We start from the raw sequence: 19,597 nt of genomic DNA on the forward strand, positions 1-19,597 counted from the left end.
ATTTCTCTAATATGCCCAAGCTAGGGAGTAGTGGTAATACCAGAGGGACTCCAGATGATGGAGGGGAAATCTAGCAAAGCTTGAAATGGAAGGATAGGAGAGGAAGAAAGCTGAGGTTGTTCAATGGAGGAGCTACATATGAATATGTGTAATAGAAATATAACATGGTTAACCTGGACAACACTCTTTATTGGGAGGGGGAAGGGAAATGGGGGGTAAGGGCATGAAGAACAATCTAAATGTACACCATTTTCAGTATGTTCCACTTATAAAAAATAAAATAGAAAAATAAAAAATAAAAAATGCTTGCGCGCACACACACACACAAAAGAAGTGCAAGTATCTTTTTCTTCTCTTCCTCTTCTCTCCCCCTCCCTCCTTCTTTCCTTCCTCCCTCCCTTCCTTCCTTCCATTGTGTGTATATGTGGTTCTGGGGATTGAACCCACAGGCATTTTACCTACAAGTTATACTCCCCATCTATTTTGTTTTTTATTTTGAAACAGGGTCACACTAAGTTGCAGAGGGCCTTACAAAATTGCTAAGGCTTGCTGTGAACCTGAGATCCTCCTGTCTCAGCCTCCCAAGTACTGAGATTACAAGCATGCACCACCATGCTTCATTTACATGTATAGTTTTGATACAATGATTTCATCTTCAGGTTTATGAACCCAGTAGTGGAAATGCTGGATCATATGGTAGTTCTTTTTTTAGTATTTAGAAAAATCTTCATTCAGTTTTCCAGAATGGCTGAACTAATTCACCTTCCCAGAACAGTTGTATGAGTTCCTTTTTCTCCATATCCTCACCGATATTTTTTTTTCTCTCTTTGACAACTGCCATTCTAACTGGGGTGATATGGTATCTCATCATAGTTTGAGTTACATTTCTCTGATGATTAGTGAAATTGAGCATTTTTTCTTGTATTTCATGAAAAAAAAAAGAATGTCTATTTAATACTCTCCCCTCAACATCAGTACTTGGGATTAAACTGAGGGGCATTCTACCACTAAGATACTTTTTTTTTTAAGATAGGGTCTCACTACTAAACTATTGAGGCTGGCCTCAGACTTGGCAATTCTCCTTCTTCAGCCTCCCAAATCTGGAATTACAGGCATACACCTCCATATCTGGCAAGTATTCAGCTTTTTTAGTTCCTAATATATTTTGGATATAAATCCTTTGAAGGATGTTTTACTTGTAAAATTTCCTTCCATTCCATAGGTTATCTCTTAATTCTATTGATTTTTTTTCTGTACAGAAACTCTTTATTTCAATGCGATCACATCTGTCTATTTTTTTTGGGGGGGGCAGGTCTGGGGATGGAACCCAGGGGCATTCAACCTCTGAGCTACACCCCCTGCCCTGTTTTTTATTCTTTAGTTTGAAACCGGGTCTCACTGAGTTGCAGAGGGCCTCACTAATTAGCTGAGGCTGTCCGCAAACCGCGATCCTCCAGTCTCAGCCTCACAAATGCTGGGATTACAAGCGTGCGCCACCACGCCCGGCCCATCTGTCTATTTTTATGTTTGTTGTTTATGCTTTGGGGTCCTATAAAAAACATTGCCTAAACCAGTATCTTCAAGTGTTTCCCCTGTGATTTCTTTTTGTTGTTGTTGTTTCTGTTTGTTTTTTCTGTACCTAGGAATTGAACCTATACTCCAGCCCTATTTTTTATTCTTATTTTGAAAAAGGGTCTCACTAAGTTGCCTAGGGCCTTGCTAAGTAGCTGAGGCTGGCCTCAAACCCAGATCCTCCTGTCTCACCCTCCCAAGTACTGGGATTATAAATCTGTTCCATCATGCCTGGCTCTCTCCCCTATGTTTCCTTGTAGTAATTTAATAGTTTGAGGTCTAAATCTTTGATCTATTTAGGGTTGACTTCTATTTATGGGGAAATAAAGAGACCTACTTTAATTCTTTTGCATATACATATCAAATTATATCAGCAGCACATATTTAAGAGGCTGTCTTTTCTCCACTGTGTGTTAAATGTTTGATTCTTAAAGATGACTTCAGCCAATTAAACAGATGCAAAGGAAATCATGCATCCAAATTAAGAACAACATGGAGAAGCTGTATAACAAAGTGGGTGAGGACATAGAATGATGGAGCCCCAACTACTTAACAGCATTAAATGAGTCAATATCCATAAAGCATTTTAAACAATCCCTGATTCAGTTAGTACTACGTACTATTTAAAATAAATGAATAAGAAGTATTTTCTTCCTTAAGAAGATTTTTAGTCCCCTTATCAAGTATCTGCTTCAAATCTTTTTTTTTTTTTTTCAGTACTGGGGATTGAACCCAGGGGGAATTCTACCTCCAAGCTACCTCCAGCTCTATTTTTTAATTCTTTATCTTGAAACAGGGTCTCACTGAGTAGTAGTGGGCCTTACTAAGTAGCTAAGGTGGGCTGTGAAACGTGATCTTCCTGTCTCAGCTTCCCAAATGCTGGGATTACAAGCGTGTGCTACTACACCCAGCTTCAAATCTCCTTTTTACTTTGCTATATATCGACAGCAACTTGGCTGAGACCTTAGATACTAGCAAAAGTAAAACTATTACAGTGCATTTTTTATTGTTAATGCTACACTGTTCAGAATCTCTTTCACTTGTGATGTGAGAGACATCTCCAAAATATTTTGACCTGATTATTCACAGTCCAATTTTTACTCTGCACAAACAGATATATACACACATTATATATATGTGTATATATATATGTATATATATATATATATATCTACTCTGAAAGTAATCACAGAAATATATCATAAGCCAAATGTGGTGGTACATGCCTGTAATTCCAGTACTTGGCAGGCTGAGACAGGAGGATTACAGGTTCAAGTCTAACCTCAACAACTTATTAAGACCCTGTTTCAAAATAAAAACATAGCCGGGCATGATGGCGCATGCTTGTAATCCCCGTGCTTGGGAGGCTGAGACAGGAAGATCACACGGGTTTGAAGCCAGCCTCAGCTACTTAGTGAGGCTCTCAGCAACTTAGTGAGATCCTGTTTCCAAATAAAGTACAAAATAGGTCTGGGAGTATAGCCCTGAGGTAGAAAGCCTCTGGGTTCCACCCCAGTACCACCAATAAATAAATAAATAAATAAATAAATAAATAAATAAATAAATAAATAAGTTAAGAATTTAGCTTGGGAGTTAGAATGCCCCTGTGTTCAGTCCCCTACCCAATATATAAATTAAAAATGCATTATAATTCAAATAAATGGATGTCAACCTTTGTGCAATATAATACAGTCATCAAACCCCTAAAATTCTTCCACCTATGCAATAAAAATAATTTCACTACCTTCTTCATAGGCATATTGGGGAAATGGTATGTTATAATATATATGAAACTAAAATATTCCTATTTGTGCCTTTTTGCTGCAAATTAAGATAGATGCAAATGCAATATTAATGCATATTTGTTTAAAAATTGTACTGAGGACACCAAATTAAAAATTAGCTTGATGTTTTACAGGAAGCGAAAGATGAGAATTTAAACTCCATTTATAAAACTATTTCTGCATGTAATAAAGTTCTGTTTTTCAAGAAACAGTTCATGTTTTGGAAAGTGAAACCTAACTCCTCGCTCTCATTGAAAAGAAGGTGCAGAGGGAAATTCCACTATAAATACAAACAATCAGTTCAATTTTGCAACTTGGGACTTACCCAAAGAAGAGCCAGCAGGTTTTGTTGAATCAACTATAATGTGACCCAATCAGAGTTAGGGAGGGAAAGTGCCTCTGCCTACAAATACCACATCCCAGTACCACAGTTATGAGACATTTCCCAATAGCTTAGACACATTCTAAGCTTACTATCGAGGAAACTCCAGTCTCAGCATCATGAACCGAAGTGCTGTTCTTATTTTCTGCCTCATCGTTCTGACTCTGTATGGGACTCAAGGTAAGAAACATCAAGGGATATTTAACTTATAGAATTAGAAATGAGTACTGGGTATGAATTTTAAAAAGACAGAAATAGTATATTTTCAAGTTTCACTGAATGCATACAAATGAGAAGGAAATAAGCAGAAATTCACTCTGGTCAGAGTTTACAGGGATGATGAAAAGCGGAGTAAAAGCAGAATAAAAGATAAAGAGGTAAAGGGAGAGAGAAAAGGGAGGATAGGGAGAGAAAATGTGAAGGAATGAGAAGAGAGAGGACAAGACATAGTTACTTCCTTTTCTAGGAGGCTAGGCTTAATTAACCAAATTCACTGTGACCAAGATTGATTTTATAATCATCAAACTGCAGTTCCCTTTTTCCAGATAGTCAGCTATTTAGCCACTCAGATCCATATTGCAACAGGATACTATCCTACACTGATTAAGTGTCCATGTGACAATACAGGTATATGGTTTTACTAAATACTACCCAATCCACACTATATACCTAAAATGAACTTCTAACCTTTCCTGCTATGCCTGTCTCTTTTCCTGCAGGAATACCTCTCTCCAGAAATGTACGCTGCACCTGCATCAAGATTAGTAATGAATCAGTTAATCTGAGGTCCTTGAAAAAACTTGAAATTATTCCTGCAAGTCAGTCTTGTGCACGTGTTGAGATCGTGTGAGTAAAATCCCATCTGATGGTCACCTCTCTTATAACAATATATTAAATATGTGAAGATAATTACAAAGATCTGTAAGTGGAAGTGATGACTAACATATAGCAAATAAAAACAATCAGAGTAAATCTTAAATGTCTGGCTTTGAAACTGTATTCCATCTATTTTGTTGGCCCTTAAATATTTTACTATTTGCTTCTGCAGTGCTACAATAAAAAAGAATGGAGAGAAGAGATGTCTAAATCCAGAATCTACGGCCATCAAGAATTTATTGAAAGCAGTTGGCAAAGAAAGGTAGGTTTGCTACTGCTTTCAGAAGAACTCTTTAGGAAATAGAAATCTTGGGAAATCAGAAATATTTGGACTGGGCTTTGTTACAGGACCCCTGACTTAAAAGTATATTACTGCCATACCCTTTTCTACCTGAATTTGCTTATACACTAAGGTGCCATCTTGTCTAGTATCCAATGTTAACCTGATTATTTGTCTAAAAGTGTTAGTAGATCACCTCAACCTTAAGGAAGAACTATTCAAGCAAAACTGCCAAGCCTTTACCCCTAAAAGCCTTTTCTGGCCTAAAATAAAAAGCAGCCCCTATTTCATGAAGACTAGTGGCAAGTGTCTACCTGAGGATTTGGGGGTTATTTATTAATTCAGTGTATTTTAAGAGAACCTGTACTGAAGTAAGTGTATACACACTTTCTTACCCCTTTTCTCTTCTTACAGGTCTAAAATATCTCCATAAAAATATCTGGAGAGAAGCAAATCACTGCAGTGCTTATAAGGATGGACCAGAAAGAGGCTGCATCTCCTATTAATTCCCCACTGAAAGTGTATATGTAATTGTCCCTAGTTTGTAGGTCCCCTAAAAGATGACCAACCACTGTCACCAAATTACCTGCTACTTCTCCTGAGGGAAGGTGGATGGTTCATCACCCTGAGCTAGTAACAGCTCTAATAGTATCTATTAAAAACTCAAATAACTAGTAATACCTCTGCCTGGCACTATACTGTAAGCTATGCTGAGATGCTACAATCTTAGCAAATGTGTCAAATCCTAGCAGTGCTGCTGACACTTTCCCGACCTTTCCTAAGGGTTAAGGGATTTTTTTTTTTCATTTCTAGATTTCTCAGAATTCTTTCAATTTCAAACATACAATGAAAACAGTACAATCTACTTTTTGACAATAATCTTTACTTTATGGGTTTCTATTGCCATTTTCCCAAGTGTTCCATATTCTGTCAGTGGTTTGTTTTTTTGTTTTTGTTTTTTTTTTGGTGGTACTGGGGTTCCTGGAGGCCCTTCTATCTCCGGGCTACACTCCCAGACCTATTTTTACATTTTTATTTGGAAACAGGGTCTCCTAAGCCAGCGCGCGGGGCTAGCTTCGAACCTGCGCGATCCTCCTGTCTCTGCCTCCCAAGCGCGGGGATTACAAGCGTGCGCCACCACGCCCGGCTCTGTCAGTGTTTATATACATATAATTTCAAATACCTATAGAAAGCTAGATATGTCTGAAAATGTATGTGTAAATATTTTATTTAAAGAAAAACTGTACAAAGTAGAATTCTTTTTTTTTTTTTTTGTGGATCTGGGGATGGAACCCAGGGGCATTTGACCTCCGAGCTATAGCCCCTGCCCTAGTTTTTATTCTTTATTTTGAAACCGGGTCTCACTGAGTTGCAGAGGGCCTCACTAAGTAGCTGAGGCTGTCCGCGAACCGTGATCCTCCGGCCTCAGCCTCCCAAATGCTGGGATTACAAGCATGCGCCACCATGCCCGACTCAAAGTAGAATTCTTAGATATGTTTCTTACAGTGTTTTCAGTGTATATGAAATAACTTGTATAATTAATTACTACATGTCAATACGTAACTGAGAAAATTTTAAATCTAGGCATATGCTTTATATGTTTATAAGACAAATGTGCTAGTTTTCAAAACAAAAATGATGTATGGAGTCCCCAGAGTAACAGAGGACACTAAGATGCTTTTGAGAAAGATGAATATTCTTGGTTTAAATTTACCTGTTTATATTATTTATATACACTGGGAAATGTCTTTATTCTTTACTGACCACAGTGGCTTAAATGCATACATGTAAGTGTTTTCAATGTTGTTCCTAGAGCACAGTTTTATATTTTCTTGAAGTTAATAAAGATATTTGGAAGAAAAATTACAATGATATGCTGTCCTGAAAATATTAATATGATCTAACTGCTGAGACACCAAAATAGTAATAAAATAATTATAACTGAGATGAAGTGTCTTGTGTATCATTTGATATTTATTTCATAAGAAGCTTAGATTAAAAATTAATAGCCTTTAAAAGATGAGATGGGTAGAGGACAAATGAGCTGAAGAATTACCATATTCCTTTCAACTTTAGTCTCTGGAAAGACTCATCATATAAGATTTCTATATAATTGAGGTGGCATGAAGGAACGTGAACTGAGCTTTAGACCATGTAACCAAGTTTCTATGAGACACCTTCACCTGAATATTCCATAGGAACTTTAATCCCCTTCTTCCCTAAATCTCTTTCTTTCCCTTTATTCTAAGTTCTAGTTTAAGCTTTATCATCATCCACTCCGTTTTCCAAAACAAAAGCTTATGAATAACTCTATATTACTTCTGTGTACTGACTTTCCAAGAAAATATTTGCAATACAATTTCATTAAGAAAATATTAGTGTCTATATTATAAAAAGAATTCCCATGAGCCGGGTGTGGTGGTGACACCTGTAATCCCAGTAGTTGGGAAGCTAAAACAGGATTGCAGGTTCAAGGACAACCTTACCAGTGAGACTCTCAGCAACAAAGCAAGACCCTGCTTCAAAAACAAAAAATAAAAAGGGTTGGAGATATAGCCTGGAGGTAGAATGCTCCAGGATTCAATCCTCAGTCACACACACACACACACACACACACACACACACACACACACACACACACTTCCCATGGATGAAAAAGGATAAGACAACCAGTTGATATGGGAAATAATAGGAAACAAAGGTAAATTATAATTTCATGAAAGAAAAGGTACAAGCCCATAACATAAAAAGATGTTCAGCCTCATTTGTAATCAAGGAAATGTACATTCAAATCATCATAGGAAGCAAGGTGTGGTGACACACGCTTGTAATCCCAGCATTCAGGAGGCTGACACTGGAGGATCATGGTTTCCAGATAGCCTCAGCTACTTAGTGAGGCCCTTTGCAACTCAGTGAGACCCGGTTTCAAAATAAAGAATAAAAAATATAGGACTGGGGGTGCAGGTCAGAGATAGAATGCCCCTGGGTTCCATCCCCAGTACCACACAAAAAAATTAACATAAGATATCATTTTACACCAAAAGATGGACAAAAATGTATGTCAGGTGACACAAACTGTCAGCAAGAATATAGAGAAATGAGGATTCCTCTCTACTGTTGGCAAAAGAAAATAAGAGTTATGACTACCTGGAAAAATAGTTTAGCATTATCTTATAAAGCTTAACATAGATGTATCCTAATTATTTTTAAAATTTTTTTATGGTACTGGGGATAAAACCTCGGAGCTACACGCAGACTCCAGTAATTCTACTACCATGTATACAACATATGCAAATCCTTTTATCTATGGCATAGGACATGTTTTAAAATGCTATTGTTGACCTGGGCGTGGTGGCACACGCTTGTAATCCCAGCATTCGGGAGGCTGAGACAGGAGGATTGCGGTTCGTGGACAGCCTCAGCTTCTTAGGCCCTTTACAACTCAGTGAGACCCTGTTTCAAAAATAAAGAATAAAAAATATGGCTGGGGGTGAACCTCAGAGGTAGAATGCCCCTGGGTCCCATCCCCAGTACCACAAAAAAACAAAAACAAACAAACAAAAAAAAACTGTTTATCACAGAAAAAATCTGAAAACAATCCAAATGTCCCTAAGTGGAAAATTAGAGCATGTTTATTCATTAAAATATTATGAATCAATGAAAATAAGTACAACTACAAGTGTCAGCATGGATAAATCTCAGAAACAACTGGGTGTGGTGGCGCACGCTTGCTTGTAATCCCCACGTTTGGGAGGCTGAGACAGGAGGATTGCACAGGTTCAAAGCCAGCCTCAGCTACTTAGTGAGGCTCTCAGCAACTTAGTGAGATCCTGTTTCCAAATATAAAAAATAGGTCTGGGAGTATAGCCCGGAGGTAGAAATCCTCTGGGTTCCACCCCTAGTGCCACAAAAAAAATTCTCAGAAACAGTTATGCATAAAAGCAGCATATCAAAGAAGAGTATATGCAGCATAATTCCATTCTCTGTTAAGTTTAAAGCCAGAAAAAAAAACTGATTAGGAGTAAAGACAGATATGGTAAAAATAACAACAAAGAAAAGAATAAGTGACATAAAATTAAGGATGATAATGCCTTCTGTAAAGAGGAAAAAATGCAGTCACAGAAGAGCACATTAGGATGAAGTTCTATTTTACCTAAATGATGTATAGATGAGAATTTGTTCTTTAATCTGAACTTATACATTTTCTTTTTAATTTTTTATTAGTGCAACATAATTACACATAACAATGAGATTCACAGAGATATTGTCATATATGCACATAACATTATTTGTCCTGTTTCCTTTCCCATACCTCCCTTCTCTTCCCTCTTCCCTTCCACTACTCTACTGTCCTTGCTCCTAATTTTCATGAGGTTCCTTTTATTTTCTTTTTGGGAGGTATGGAGTACTAGGGATGGAACCCAGGGGCATTTACCTCCACACTACACCCCCAGCCCTATTTTTTATTCTTTATTTTGAAACAGGGTCTCACTGAATTGCAGAGGGCCTCACTAAGTAGCTGAGGTTGGCTGCAAACTGCAGTCCTCCTGTCTCAGCCTCCCAAATGCTGGGATTACAAGCATGCGCCACCATGCCTGGATCTTCTTTCCTTTTTCATTTCTAGGTTCCACAAATAAGAGAAAACATGTGATCCTACACTTTATTTTTTTAAAAAACATTTGCTCTACTTTATATTAAAAAGGAAAGACAAATTATCAAAGAAACAAAAGAACTCCAGAGTATTACTGATTATGAGGCATTTTCATAAATATCAAGGAGCTTCACATATCAAAATGGAAAAATAAGGGAATGATCACATTTTGGTTTAAAAAATAAATACATAGGGTATTTATTTATGCATGCTTGCAATCCCAGTACTTGAGAGGTTGAGATAGAAGGATCATAAAGTTCAAGGCCAAACTCAGAAATTTAGTGAGACTCTGTTTCAAAATTTAAAAAGTAAAGCTGGGCATGGTGGCACACACTTATAATCCCAGCATTTGGGAGGCTGAGACAGGAGGATCGCGGTTCGAGGCCAGCCTCAGCTACTTAGTGAGGTCCTTCGCAACTCAGTGAGACCCTGTTTCAAAATAAAGAATAAAAAACAGGGCTGGGGGTATCACTCAGAGGTAGAATCCCCTTGGGTTCCATACCCAGTATCGCAAACTAATAATAATAATAATAATAATAATAATAATAATAATAATGTGTTATTTTCACTTGTGATAGAAACATTTTGTTTATTTATATGAGTATTTTTCCAGGACACAAAAACCTAATTAAAGTAAGAACAGCATGATTATTTCATTTCCCAGGTTCAAATGCCAAGAAACAAACTTCTTTGGCTAACTTTAGAAAGGAAGAAAGGAAGAAAAGACAAAGGAGAAGCTGAAATTGAAGTTCAACATGAATCTAAGCTTAAGGAAAGTTAAAGAGTCTTTTCAACACCAACATTTTCAAAGCAGATTTTTATCTTGGGATGTGTAGTTTTAGGGCTCAACAACTTCCCTAAAATCATACTTAAAATGTTATATAAACAAACATATATCCCGTGTGTGTGTGTGTGTGTATGTGTGTGTGTGTGTGTGTGTGTGTGTGTGTGTGTGTGTAGCACTGGAGATTGAATTCAGGGGCATTCTACCTCTGAGCTACACTTGCAGCCCAGTTTTATTATTTTGAAATAGGGTCTCACTAGGTTAATGAGAGAACTAATCTCAAATGTATAGGCCTTAGAGGAAACATTAAAGTGGAGATTGAACCTACAATCCTCCTGTCTCAGCCTCCTTAGTATTGGAATTACAGGCATGCACCACCATACCAACTGTAAGACTGGTTTTGTTGTTGTTTTTGAGAAACTAGGTTGAACCCAGGAGCAGTCTATATTTTGCAGTATTGGGGGTCGAACCCCGGGCCATTCTACCTCTGAGCTACACCCCTGTCCTATTTGTTAGTCTTTTATTTTTTAAAACTGGAAACTGGTCTCACTGAGTTAGTGAGAAGGGCTTTGTTTTGTTTTTGTTTTTTGTGGTACTGGGGATGGAACCCAGGGGCATTCTACCTCTGAGCTACACCCTCAGCCCTATTTTTTTTTCTATATTTTTGAAACAAGGTCTCACTGAGTTGCAGAGGGCCTCACTAAGTAGCAGCTGAGGCTGTCAGCAAACCGCAACCCTCCTGTCTCAGCCTCCCAAATGCTGGAATTACAAGCGTGCACCACCATGTCTGGCTTAGGATCTCTTATCTTGATTATTATGTTTTATTAGGAAAAGCCAACATAGTAATGAACTTAACCCTAAGAAAGGACAGAGCATGGCCAGGCGGGGTAGCCCACGCTTGTAATCCCCGCGCTTGGGAGGCAGAGGCAGGAGGATCGCGCAGGTTCAAAGCCAGTCGCGCTGGCGTAAGAGACCCTGTTTCAAAAATATAAAATAGGTCTGGGAGTGTAGCCCGGAGGTAGAAGGGCTTCCAGGAACCCCAGTACCACCAAAAAAAAATAAAAAAAAAGAAAGGACTGAGCAATACTAGGTAGCTCCAACTTATAAGTTTTGAGGAGTCTGAAAAATGTCAGTAATGTGAAGAAAGATAACCCATAAAGGAATCTTACATTACAGTTATAATTATACAAATTTATGCTAAAAAATTAGGAATGACTGAATAAGCATAAAATGCACAGTCCATGCTATCTCATTTATTCTTAGTGATGCTTATTACATAAAAACAATGTTAAAAAGGGAGTAGAGTAAAAAAGTCAACTTTATAAGACAACATTACAAGTGTTAAAATAAGTGTAGGAATTATTCAATAAAAAAAGAGATGAGCCTGGCATGATGGTGCATGCTTATAATTCCAGTAATTGGGTGGCCAAGACAGAAGGATTGCAGGTTTGTGGCCAGCCTCAGCTATTTAGTGAGGCCCTTCAAAACTTAGTGAGACCCTGTTTCCAAAATGAAGAATAAAAAACAGGCCTGGGGGTGTAGCTCAGAGGTAGAATGCCTATGGGTACAACCTCCAAGAAAGGAAGAAAGGAAGAAAGAAAGAAAAGAAAAGGGAGGGGGAGGGGAAGGGAAGGAAGGGAAGGAAGGGAAGGAAGGGAAGGAAGGGAAGGAAGGAAGGAAGGAAGGAAGGAAGGAAGGAAGGGGGAGAGCTTTGGACAGTGGTGTGTTCAGAGATGATTTGACCAATGATACAGGATCTGAAGTAGTTATCTATTAAGAGTTGTATACTTCAAAGTAAAAATATTTAAGGACCACAGTAAGTTCAGCTTAGCCACGGATCAAAAATCATGGAATCAACATGATGGCCATATACCATTCATACACACACACACACACACACACACACACACTACACACTGACTTTTGTAAATAACTTTTATCTCTGGGGCCAAGAAAATTACTACTTAGTTGGGATGAAAAGAATGGATTGAGCCAGGCATAGTGGCACACACTAATAATCCCAGCATTCAGGAGCCAGAGACCAGATGATCATGGTTTGTGGACAACTTCAGCTACTTAGCAAGTCCCTTCGCAACTCAGTGAGACTGTCTCAAAAATAAAGAATAAAAACTTAGAGCTGGGGGGGTGTCACTCAGAGGTAGAATGCCCCTGGGTTGCATCCCCAGTACTGCAAAAAAAACAACAAACATTTAAATCTGACTGGTGATATCAATTAAGAAATGGGATTAGAAGGGGGTAGTCATTAGGCTGTAGACACAGATATGTAAACATAAGGAACAAAATATTTACTTATTTCTAGTATGAACTCATAAATATAATAAAGAATGTTATCTGTTATTTTGAGTGAAGATTAGCAAAAGCAATTTTTAGAATTCTAATCTAAGATCATTTCAAAGAGGGCTTTCGTGGCATTGTGAGACCAAGAGCTTTTAACACAGTGACCAAAGACTAAAGTTCTCCATGGGGTGCCATAGTCACTCATTAGTGCTGCACTTCCCTGAGGAGATATAATTTAGCTACTCATAATCATGATGTAATCTATGACTGATGTTGTCTTAAAGTTTAACCAATGTCCACTGTCCTTAGGTATCCAGAAGATTTATAAATCTTCAGCTTTGACAAGATTTATTTTAGTTTTATTTTTTTATTTTTTTATTGTGGGTCTGGGGATGGAACCCAGGGGCATATGACCTCTGAGCTACACCCCCTGCCTTTTATTTATTTATTTATTGGTGGTACTGGGGTTCCTGGAAGCCCTTCTACCTCCGGGCCACACTCCCAGACCTTTTTTTATTTATTTGGAAACAGGGTCTCTTAAGCCAGCGAGGCTGACTACAAACCTGCGCGATCCTCCTGTCTCCGCCTCCCAAGCGAGGGGATTACAAGCGTGCGCCACCACGCCCGGCTTTGAAACAGGGTCTCACTAAGTTGCATAGGGCCTCACTAAGTAGCTGAGGTTGTCTGTGAACCACGATCCTCCAGTCTCAGTCCCCTGAATGCTGGGATTTCAAGCTTGCGCCACCACGCCCGGCTCAGCTTTGACAAGATTTAGAGCATCAGCTTTAGATGGAACAAACCAAGGTGATACTGATGCCTGAAGGAATCCAAGCATTTAAAATTTCATAAATAAAAATTTATTGGCTTTTACACCTGGTGTGGTGGCGCACACTTGTAATCCCCACGCTTGGGAGGCAGATACAGGAGGATCACGCAGGTTCGAAGCCAGCCTTGCTGGCTTATGAGACCCTGTTTCCAAATAAAATATAAAAAATAGGTCTTAGAATGTAGCCCAGAAGTAGAAGGGTTCCATCCCCAGTACCACCAAAAAAAAAAAAGTATTGGTTTTTAAATAATTTTGCCTGTTATAAAATAAAAAAGAAACTTTACACTGTAAAAAAAAAAAAAAAGAATTCAAATCTAAGTCAGTTCTCAAAAATTAGCTCCTGAAATTTACTCTGGAAATACTTTACACATTAGTAGTCTTTGTGTGAAGTTCTCTTTCTACTGACCTACAAATAAAGAAGTGTATTTTCTTTTCTTTTTTTGTGTGTGGTATTGGGGTTGGAACCCAGGGGCTTTACTACCTCCAGGCCTAATATATACTTTATTTGGAAACAGGGTCTCACTGAGTTGCTAAGAACCTCACTAAGTAGCTGAGGCTGGCTTCAAACCTGTGTGATCCTCCTACCTCAGCCTCCCAAGCACTGGGATTACAAGTATGTGCCACCACGCCCAGCTTAAGTGTATTTTCTACATTTCTGAGATTACCACAAGCTTAAGATAGAAAAATGTTTACACTGAACTTTCTTTTTTTACACTATTTATAATGGTAGAGTATGCATCAATGAGATTTACGTTACTGCCAACATTTAGCCGCAGATGTCCTTAAACTGATGTCCTGGCATTCTTTCTCGAGATCATTTATTCACAGATCTGACCCAATCCTCAAGCTTTACATGAGAAATATAAACCAAGAAGCAAGATTGCTTAGCAAAGGAAGAACCCGTACCTTTCTCTTAGTGGTCTGAGTGATATAGACAGAATATGAAATCCCACAAAACCACCAATTGCTTGCAGACAGCTTAGCACACTAGACTATTTTGGAAGAATAACTCCCTGCAGGAAGAGAACAAAGGGAAAAAAAAGCAGAATATCAAAACAGGGTTTCTGGGACTTTTAAAAAGTATGTATAGGAGGCTAAAAACAGGGGCATTCTACCTCTGAGCTACACTCCCAGCCCCGTGTGTGTGTGTGTGTGTGTGTGTGTGTGTGTGTGTGTGTGTGTACCTCTCTCTCTCTCTCTGGCACAGGGTCTGGCTAAGTTACAGACATCTTCCTGTCTTTGCATCCCACATACTGGAGTCCCAGCCGTGCACCACCATGCAGGGCTAAGAACACTAGCAATAGCTTCAGAAAGAAGGGGGAACTCCACACTATGAGAACTTGAAATAGGACTGGGGGGGGGGGGTTAATATGAGAGAAACTTCCCCTACCATACACCAAAAGGAAGTCGCTCATCTCCACTGTCACAAAGTCACACTGTGCACAAAATGAAACAGATCACCCTGATTTCGTAACCTAAACGTTCTAAGGGGAAGACCGCACAGCATAATGTGAAAACCAACGGTCTGCTCTGCAAGGCTCTTGGGGGTTACATCACCACCACTCGGCTCCTCGGTGACACAGAACTGGAATTTTTTCAAGGCACAAGAGGTTAAAACTCTCGTCCCAGGGGAAATTAAGAACAATCTGTTGACTTCAACTGTCCTGATAATCCCTGGCTCCTTTCCCAAGTCTGTGGGAAAAGCGTGTAGTATCCTCTTCCCAGCTTTCTGTTTCTCCTAAAAACCCTGTCTAACCATAAATGTGAAATTTTCTCCTGCCTTCTGCCCAGACAGGTTTTTAGGACAACACCCCCCCCCCCCACACACACACACACACACACACACGAAACAAGGCCTGGGAGGGAAATAAGCGCCCGACACGCCCAGGGCGGGCAGAGGCCCGGGCCTCCATTTCCCCACCCAGCCGGGCGAGGCCTTGACCCGGAGGAGCAGGGCCGGGCCCTGGCAGGGTGGCGGGCGGCCTCGAGAGCGCCATCGACGGCCTCCCGGCTCCCCCGCGCGGCCCTGCCCGCCATCACCCGCCGGCCTCGCGTCTGTGCCGCGCGAAACGGCCTCCGCGGCCTCCGGCCTCCATCCCGCCCGGGAAGTGAGGCCTCCGGGGAAAAGCGAGGACGAGGACACAAACCTCGCTCTCCTTCTGGAGCTTCTCTTCCCCTCGGGAGGGACGGTCGCGGCAGGCAGAAGGCTGCCCGGAGGCTCCACCGACACTGAGCGAGCGTTGGCAGCTCCGGCTGTAACCTCCGCCCGGAAGGTTCTGGAAGGGCGCCTGCTGGGCATGCGCAGTACGCCCGCTCTAGGTCACGGGGTCAGCGGGCCCTGGGGACCAGTCCTGCAGCCCGGCGCCTGCCCTTTCGCCCCCTCGGGAGCACGCATTTACTGAGCGCAGTGAGTGGCAGGCTTCCAGAACCTTCCAGAGCATCCGTGAACTCTCATCCAGACGCGCCTTCCTTCTCCAGTGGTGGAGGGAGAGGTTAACCCAAGCATTGCAGATGAAGGTAGACTAGCCATGGACATCTGCTCGCCCTGGAGAGGCCAGGGACCTCAGGGGCCCAAGGATGTTTTTCCCAGGAAACCATGCCTGCCTGGATAACTGAGATGGGCAAGATGATTGTGCAGGAGGGGAGAACTAGGAAGGAGAAGGGCATGGGCAAAAGCAGTGGACTGAGGAACTAAGAAAAGATGGTGGGAGGAACAGAGATTGTGCAGGAAGAGCCTGGAAGGGTGAACTGAGCAGATCATGCTGGGCCTCAGTCTTCATCCTAACAAGTTTCCATCACTCTTTCTTTGCTTGAAAAAACAGCCACTAGCTCATTGGTGCTTTGCCAGTGGCAATGTATTGTTTGTTTTGAAATGATTATGTTTTATTTCCTTTCTTTTTAAATATATTTTTATTGGTGCATTGTAGTCATACATCTTAATGGAATAAAAACTTGTGTAGACATACATGCACACATCACCCAATTAGCCCTTATCCAATCCCCATCCCATTCCCTCCCCCTCCCTCCTTCCCATGCTTGATTTAATGATTGACTTTGATATGTTTAAGTACATCATGTGCTTTAAAGAGTTTCCATCTTCCCCCCTCCAATCCCCGCAGGTAAGTCACTTTAATTGCTCATCTATAGGGTCCTTTCTTCATCTAGAGTTTCTCCTATAACCCATATCTCCCTAGTTTTCGTATATTGGGGAAAGCATCTGATTTTTTATTTTGGGGGACATTTCCCTGTAGATGCCATAATTTTGTTCTCCTTTATGGCTGGGTAAAATTCCATTGTGTGCATATCCCATAGTTTGGTAATCCACCTATCTGTTGATGGACATCTTCACTGGTTCCATAGTTTGGGAATGATGAATTGTGCAGCTATGAACATAGATACATCCGATTAATTACAATTTATCTCTTCCTTGGAAGTCCTTCTTTTATTTTTCAAACTGGTTCCCATTTGCTGAAATCCTGACTGCCAGAAGGTGAGTGACTCTGATGAGATGGTTCACTCACACCCATTTTTTTTTGATATTTTATTAGGAATAATTCCAAATGGGTTATGGAGAAAACTTACTACATTTAATGAGTTTTAAAAAAAACTCTCAATGAGAGGACTTCCGGGAAGATGGCGACGGAGCAAAACGGGGCTTACGAGCTCCGCTAACAACCAGTCTCTAGTACCACAAAATCAGCGCCTTTCATAGCCAGAAAACACCATCAGCAGAGAAACAAAAAATGTAATTTTAAGGGACAGAGAAAAAGAGGGCTGGAAAAACGAGACACCAGAAACCAGACCGCAGTGCTGCAGCCGGAGCTGCGGTGTGAAGCGGCAGGCGCCATTTTGCCTTGCAACACCAGGCTCCAGAGAGGAAGGGAACTCATAACGGAGCTCAGAAATCAGAGAGGAGATAACGCCGGCCTCGCGCCGGAGAACGCAGCAGCAGCACCTTACTGCTGGCGGCAGCGGCGAGTTCACCGGACGGCACCAGGCCAACGCACTCAACAACCCACCAAGCTCCAGAGAGGAGCGGTGGAAGCGAGCCGAGGTGAGCCGCTGCGGAACAGCTGGGCGGGATTTGGCAGATTTCTCGGCGCAGGGAGCATCTAAAGCTCCCAGGGGCTGGGCTCAGCGCACCCTGCAGGGACTCAGAGTGGAGTTCAAAAACAGAAAAGAAATACGCCAGCCTCATGGCCGAGGGTGCGGCAGCGGCACCATATTGCTACTGGCGGCAGCAGCAGCGAATTCACCGAGTCCACGACAGCTTCATCTGCGCACTCAACAGTGAGTCAAATTGCGGCCCCTAGAGGAGAAATCCCAGTACTGTACTCCCAGGGACTTGACCCAGTAGAGGAGTGGTGGTAGCAGAGATATTACACCATAGGAGAACGCCCAACCTGGCACCCCCCATGGTCTAAAGCAGCCTCGATTGACTCCCAGGGTCTGAGACTCTGCGATACAACCCAGTAAAGGAGTAGTGGGAACTGAGATACCATAGACTCGAGATCCACAGCACCTTAAGTGAAGCCGTAGTGACCCAAGGAAGAACCTAGAGAAGGCACAAACTTCCAAAATCATGGGAAAGAGGAATAATACTGGAGCAATGAATGCCCACAACCCCACAACATCAGAACCTGATAAAACAGAAATTCAGAGATTTCTAGAAGATCAAATCAGGAAAATAACTGTAGAAATAATAGAGGTGTTTCGAAAAGAATTTAGAGAGAGCCAAAAAGAGATAAAGGATGCAATTAATGAAGTAAAGACCTCAATTCAAAGTACAAACAACCGATTAGACCACATGGAGAATAGAATCTCGCTCCTAGAAGATGATCATTCCAAAAATGAACACATAGTTTCTAATTTAGAAAAAAAATTCCAACAGCAGGAATCTGACATTGAAGAAATATGGGCCCATTTTAAGAGAGCTAACCTAAGAATAATTGGAATAGAGGAGAGAAAAGAAGGTGAAACCAAAGGGATCAACAATCTCTTCAAGGAAATAATAGCAGAAAAATTTCCAAACATAGAGCAAGAGGTTGATACACAGGTCCAGGAAACTTATAGAACTCCCATTAGAGAGGATCAGAGAAGGGGATCCCCACGCCACATAATTGTCAAAATGACCACTGTGGAAGCCAAGCAGAGAATCTTAAAGGCAACAAAAACAAAGGGCCAAGTGACATTCAGAGGCAAACCAATTAGAATCACTCCAGACTTCCCAAACCAAGTCATGAGAGCCAGAAGGGCTTGGAGTAACATATTCCAAACTCTGAAAGAAAACAACTTCCAGCCAAAAATTTCCTACCCAGCAAAACTTTCTATCAAATTAGATGGGGAAATAAGAAGCTTCCACGACAAACAGAAACTGAAGGAATTTATGTCTTCAAAACCAGCGCTAGAGAAAATACTCAAAGAGGTTAACTACAAAGAAGAAATAGGTAACACACACCAGAACCAGAGAAACAAGATTTTCCATCCAACAGACAACTAAGATTGGTTATCTGTGGAGATTCATTATTTATGTTAGTCTTTTACCTATCTCTAAATTGTATTGTTTGCTTTTATTGTTGCTAATTTTTAGGATTTCTAGTTGGAATATTAATATACCTTCAGATATAGCATTTGGAAATATTTTATCCCATTCTATCAGTAACTTTTAACTCTGTTTACATTGTCTTTGGATATACAATATTTTTTATTTTTTAGGGAGTTTATTTACCCTTCTGTTGCCTGTGCCATTGAAATCATATCCAAGAAATCACTGCCAATTTCAATGTTGTGAGATTTTATGACCTAGATTTTCTTCTAAAAGTTTATAGTCTTAAGATTTATATTTAGGTCTTTTATCTATTTTGAGTTAATATTTGTATATGTGTTAGGTAAGGGTCCAATTTTATTCTTTTTCGTGTAATTATTATTTTTCAACAATATTTAGTTAAAAGATTATTATTTCCACCACCAAATGTTCGTGGAAACCTTGTCAAAAATAACTTGACAATATATGGAAGAATTTATCTCTAGGCTTTTATTTAACTCCAATGGTTTATATATCTGCCTTTAGAACAGTACTACACTGTTTCAATTATTGTAGCTTTATATGGTTTGAAACAGAAAATATACATCTTCTAGCTTTGT

At 40.3% G+C, this 19,597-nt stretch overlaps 1 protein-coding gene across 1 annotated transcript; it reads left to right on the top strand.

Annotated features, from left to right (window-relative positions):
- Positions 1–3,857: 3,857 nt before the first annotated feature.
- Positions 3,858–4,880, top strand: LOC308264649 (C-X-C motif chemokine 10-like; the record flags this gene model as incomplete). Its single annotated transcript, XM_080698019.1, has 3 exons — positions 3,858–3,918; positions 4,458–4,584; positions 4,787–4,880. The coding sequence occupies 3 exons, from the start codon at positions 3,858–3,860 to the stop codon at positions 4,878–4,880; spliced, it is 282 nt and encodes a 93-aa protein (XP_080554145.1).
- Between the last annotated feature and the right edge of the window lie 14,717 nt (positions 4,881–19,597).

This window comes from Muscardinus avellanarius (assembly GCF_963383645.1).
Source record: "Muscardinus avellanarius genome assembly, chromosome: 6".
Classification (NCBI taxonomy): domain Eukaryota; kingdom Metazoa; phylum Chordata; class Mammalia; order Rodentia; family Gliridae; genus Muscardinus; species Muscardinus avellanarius.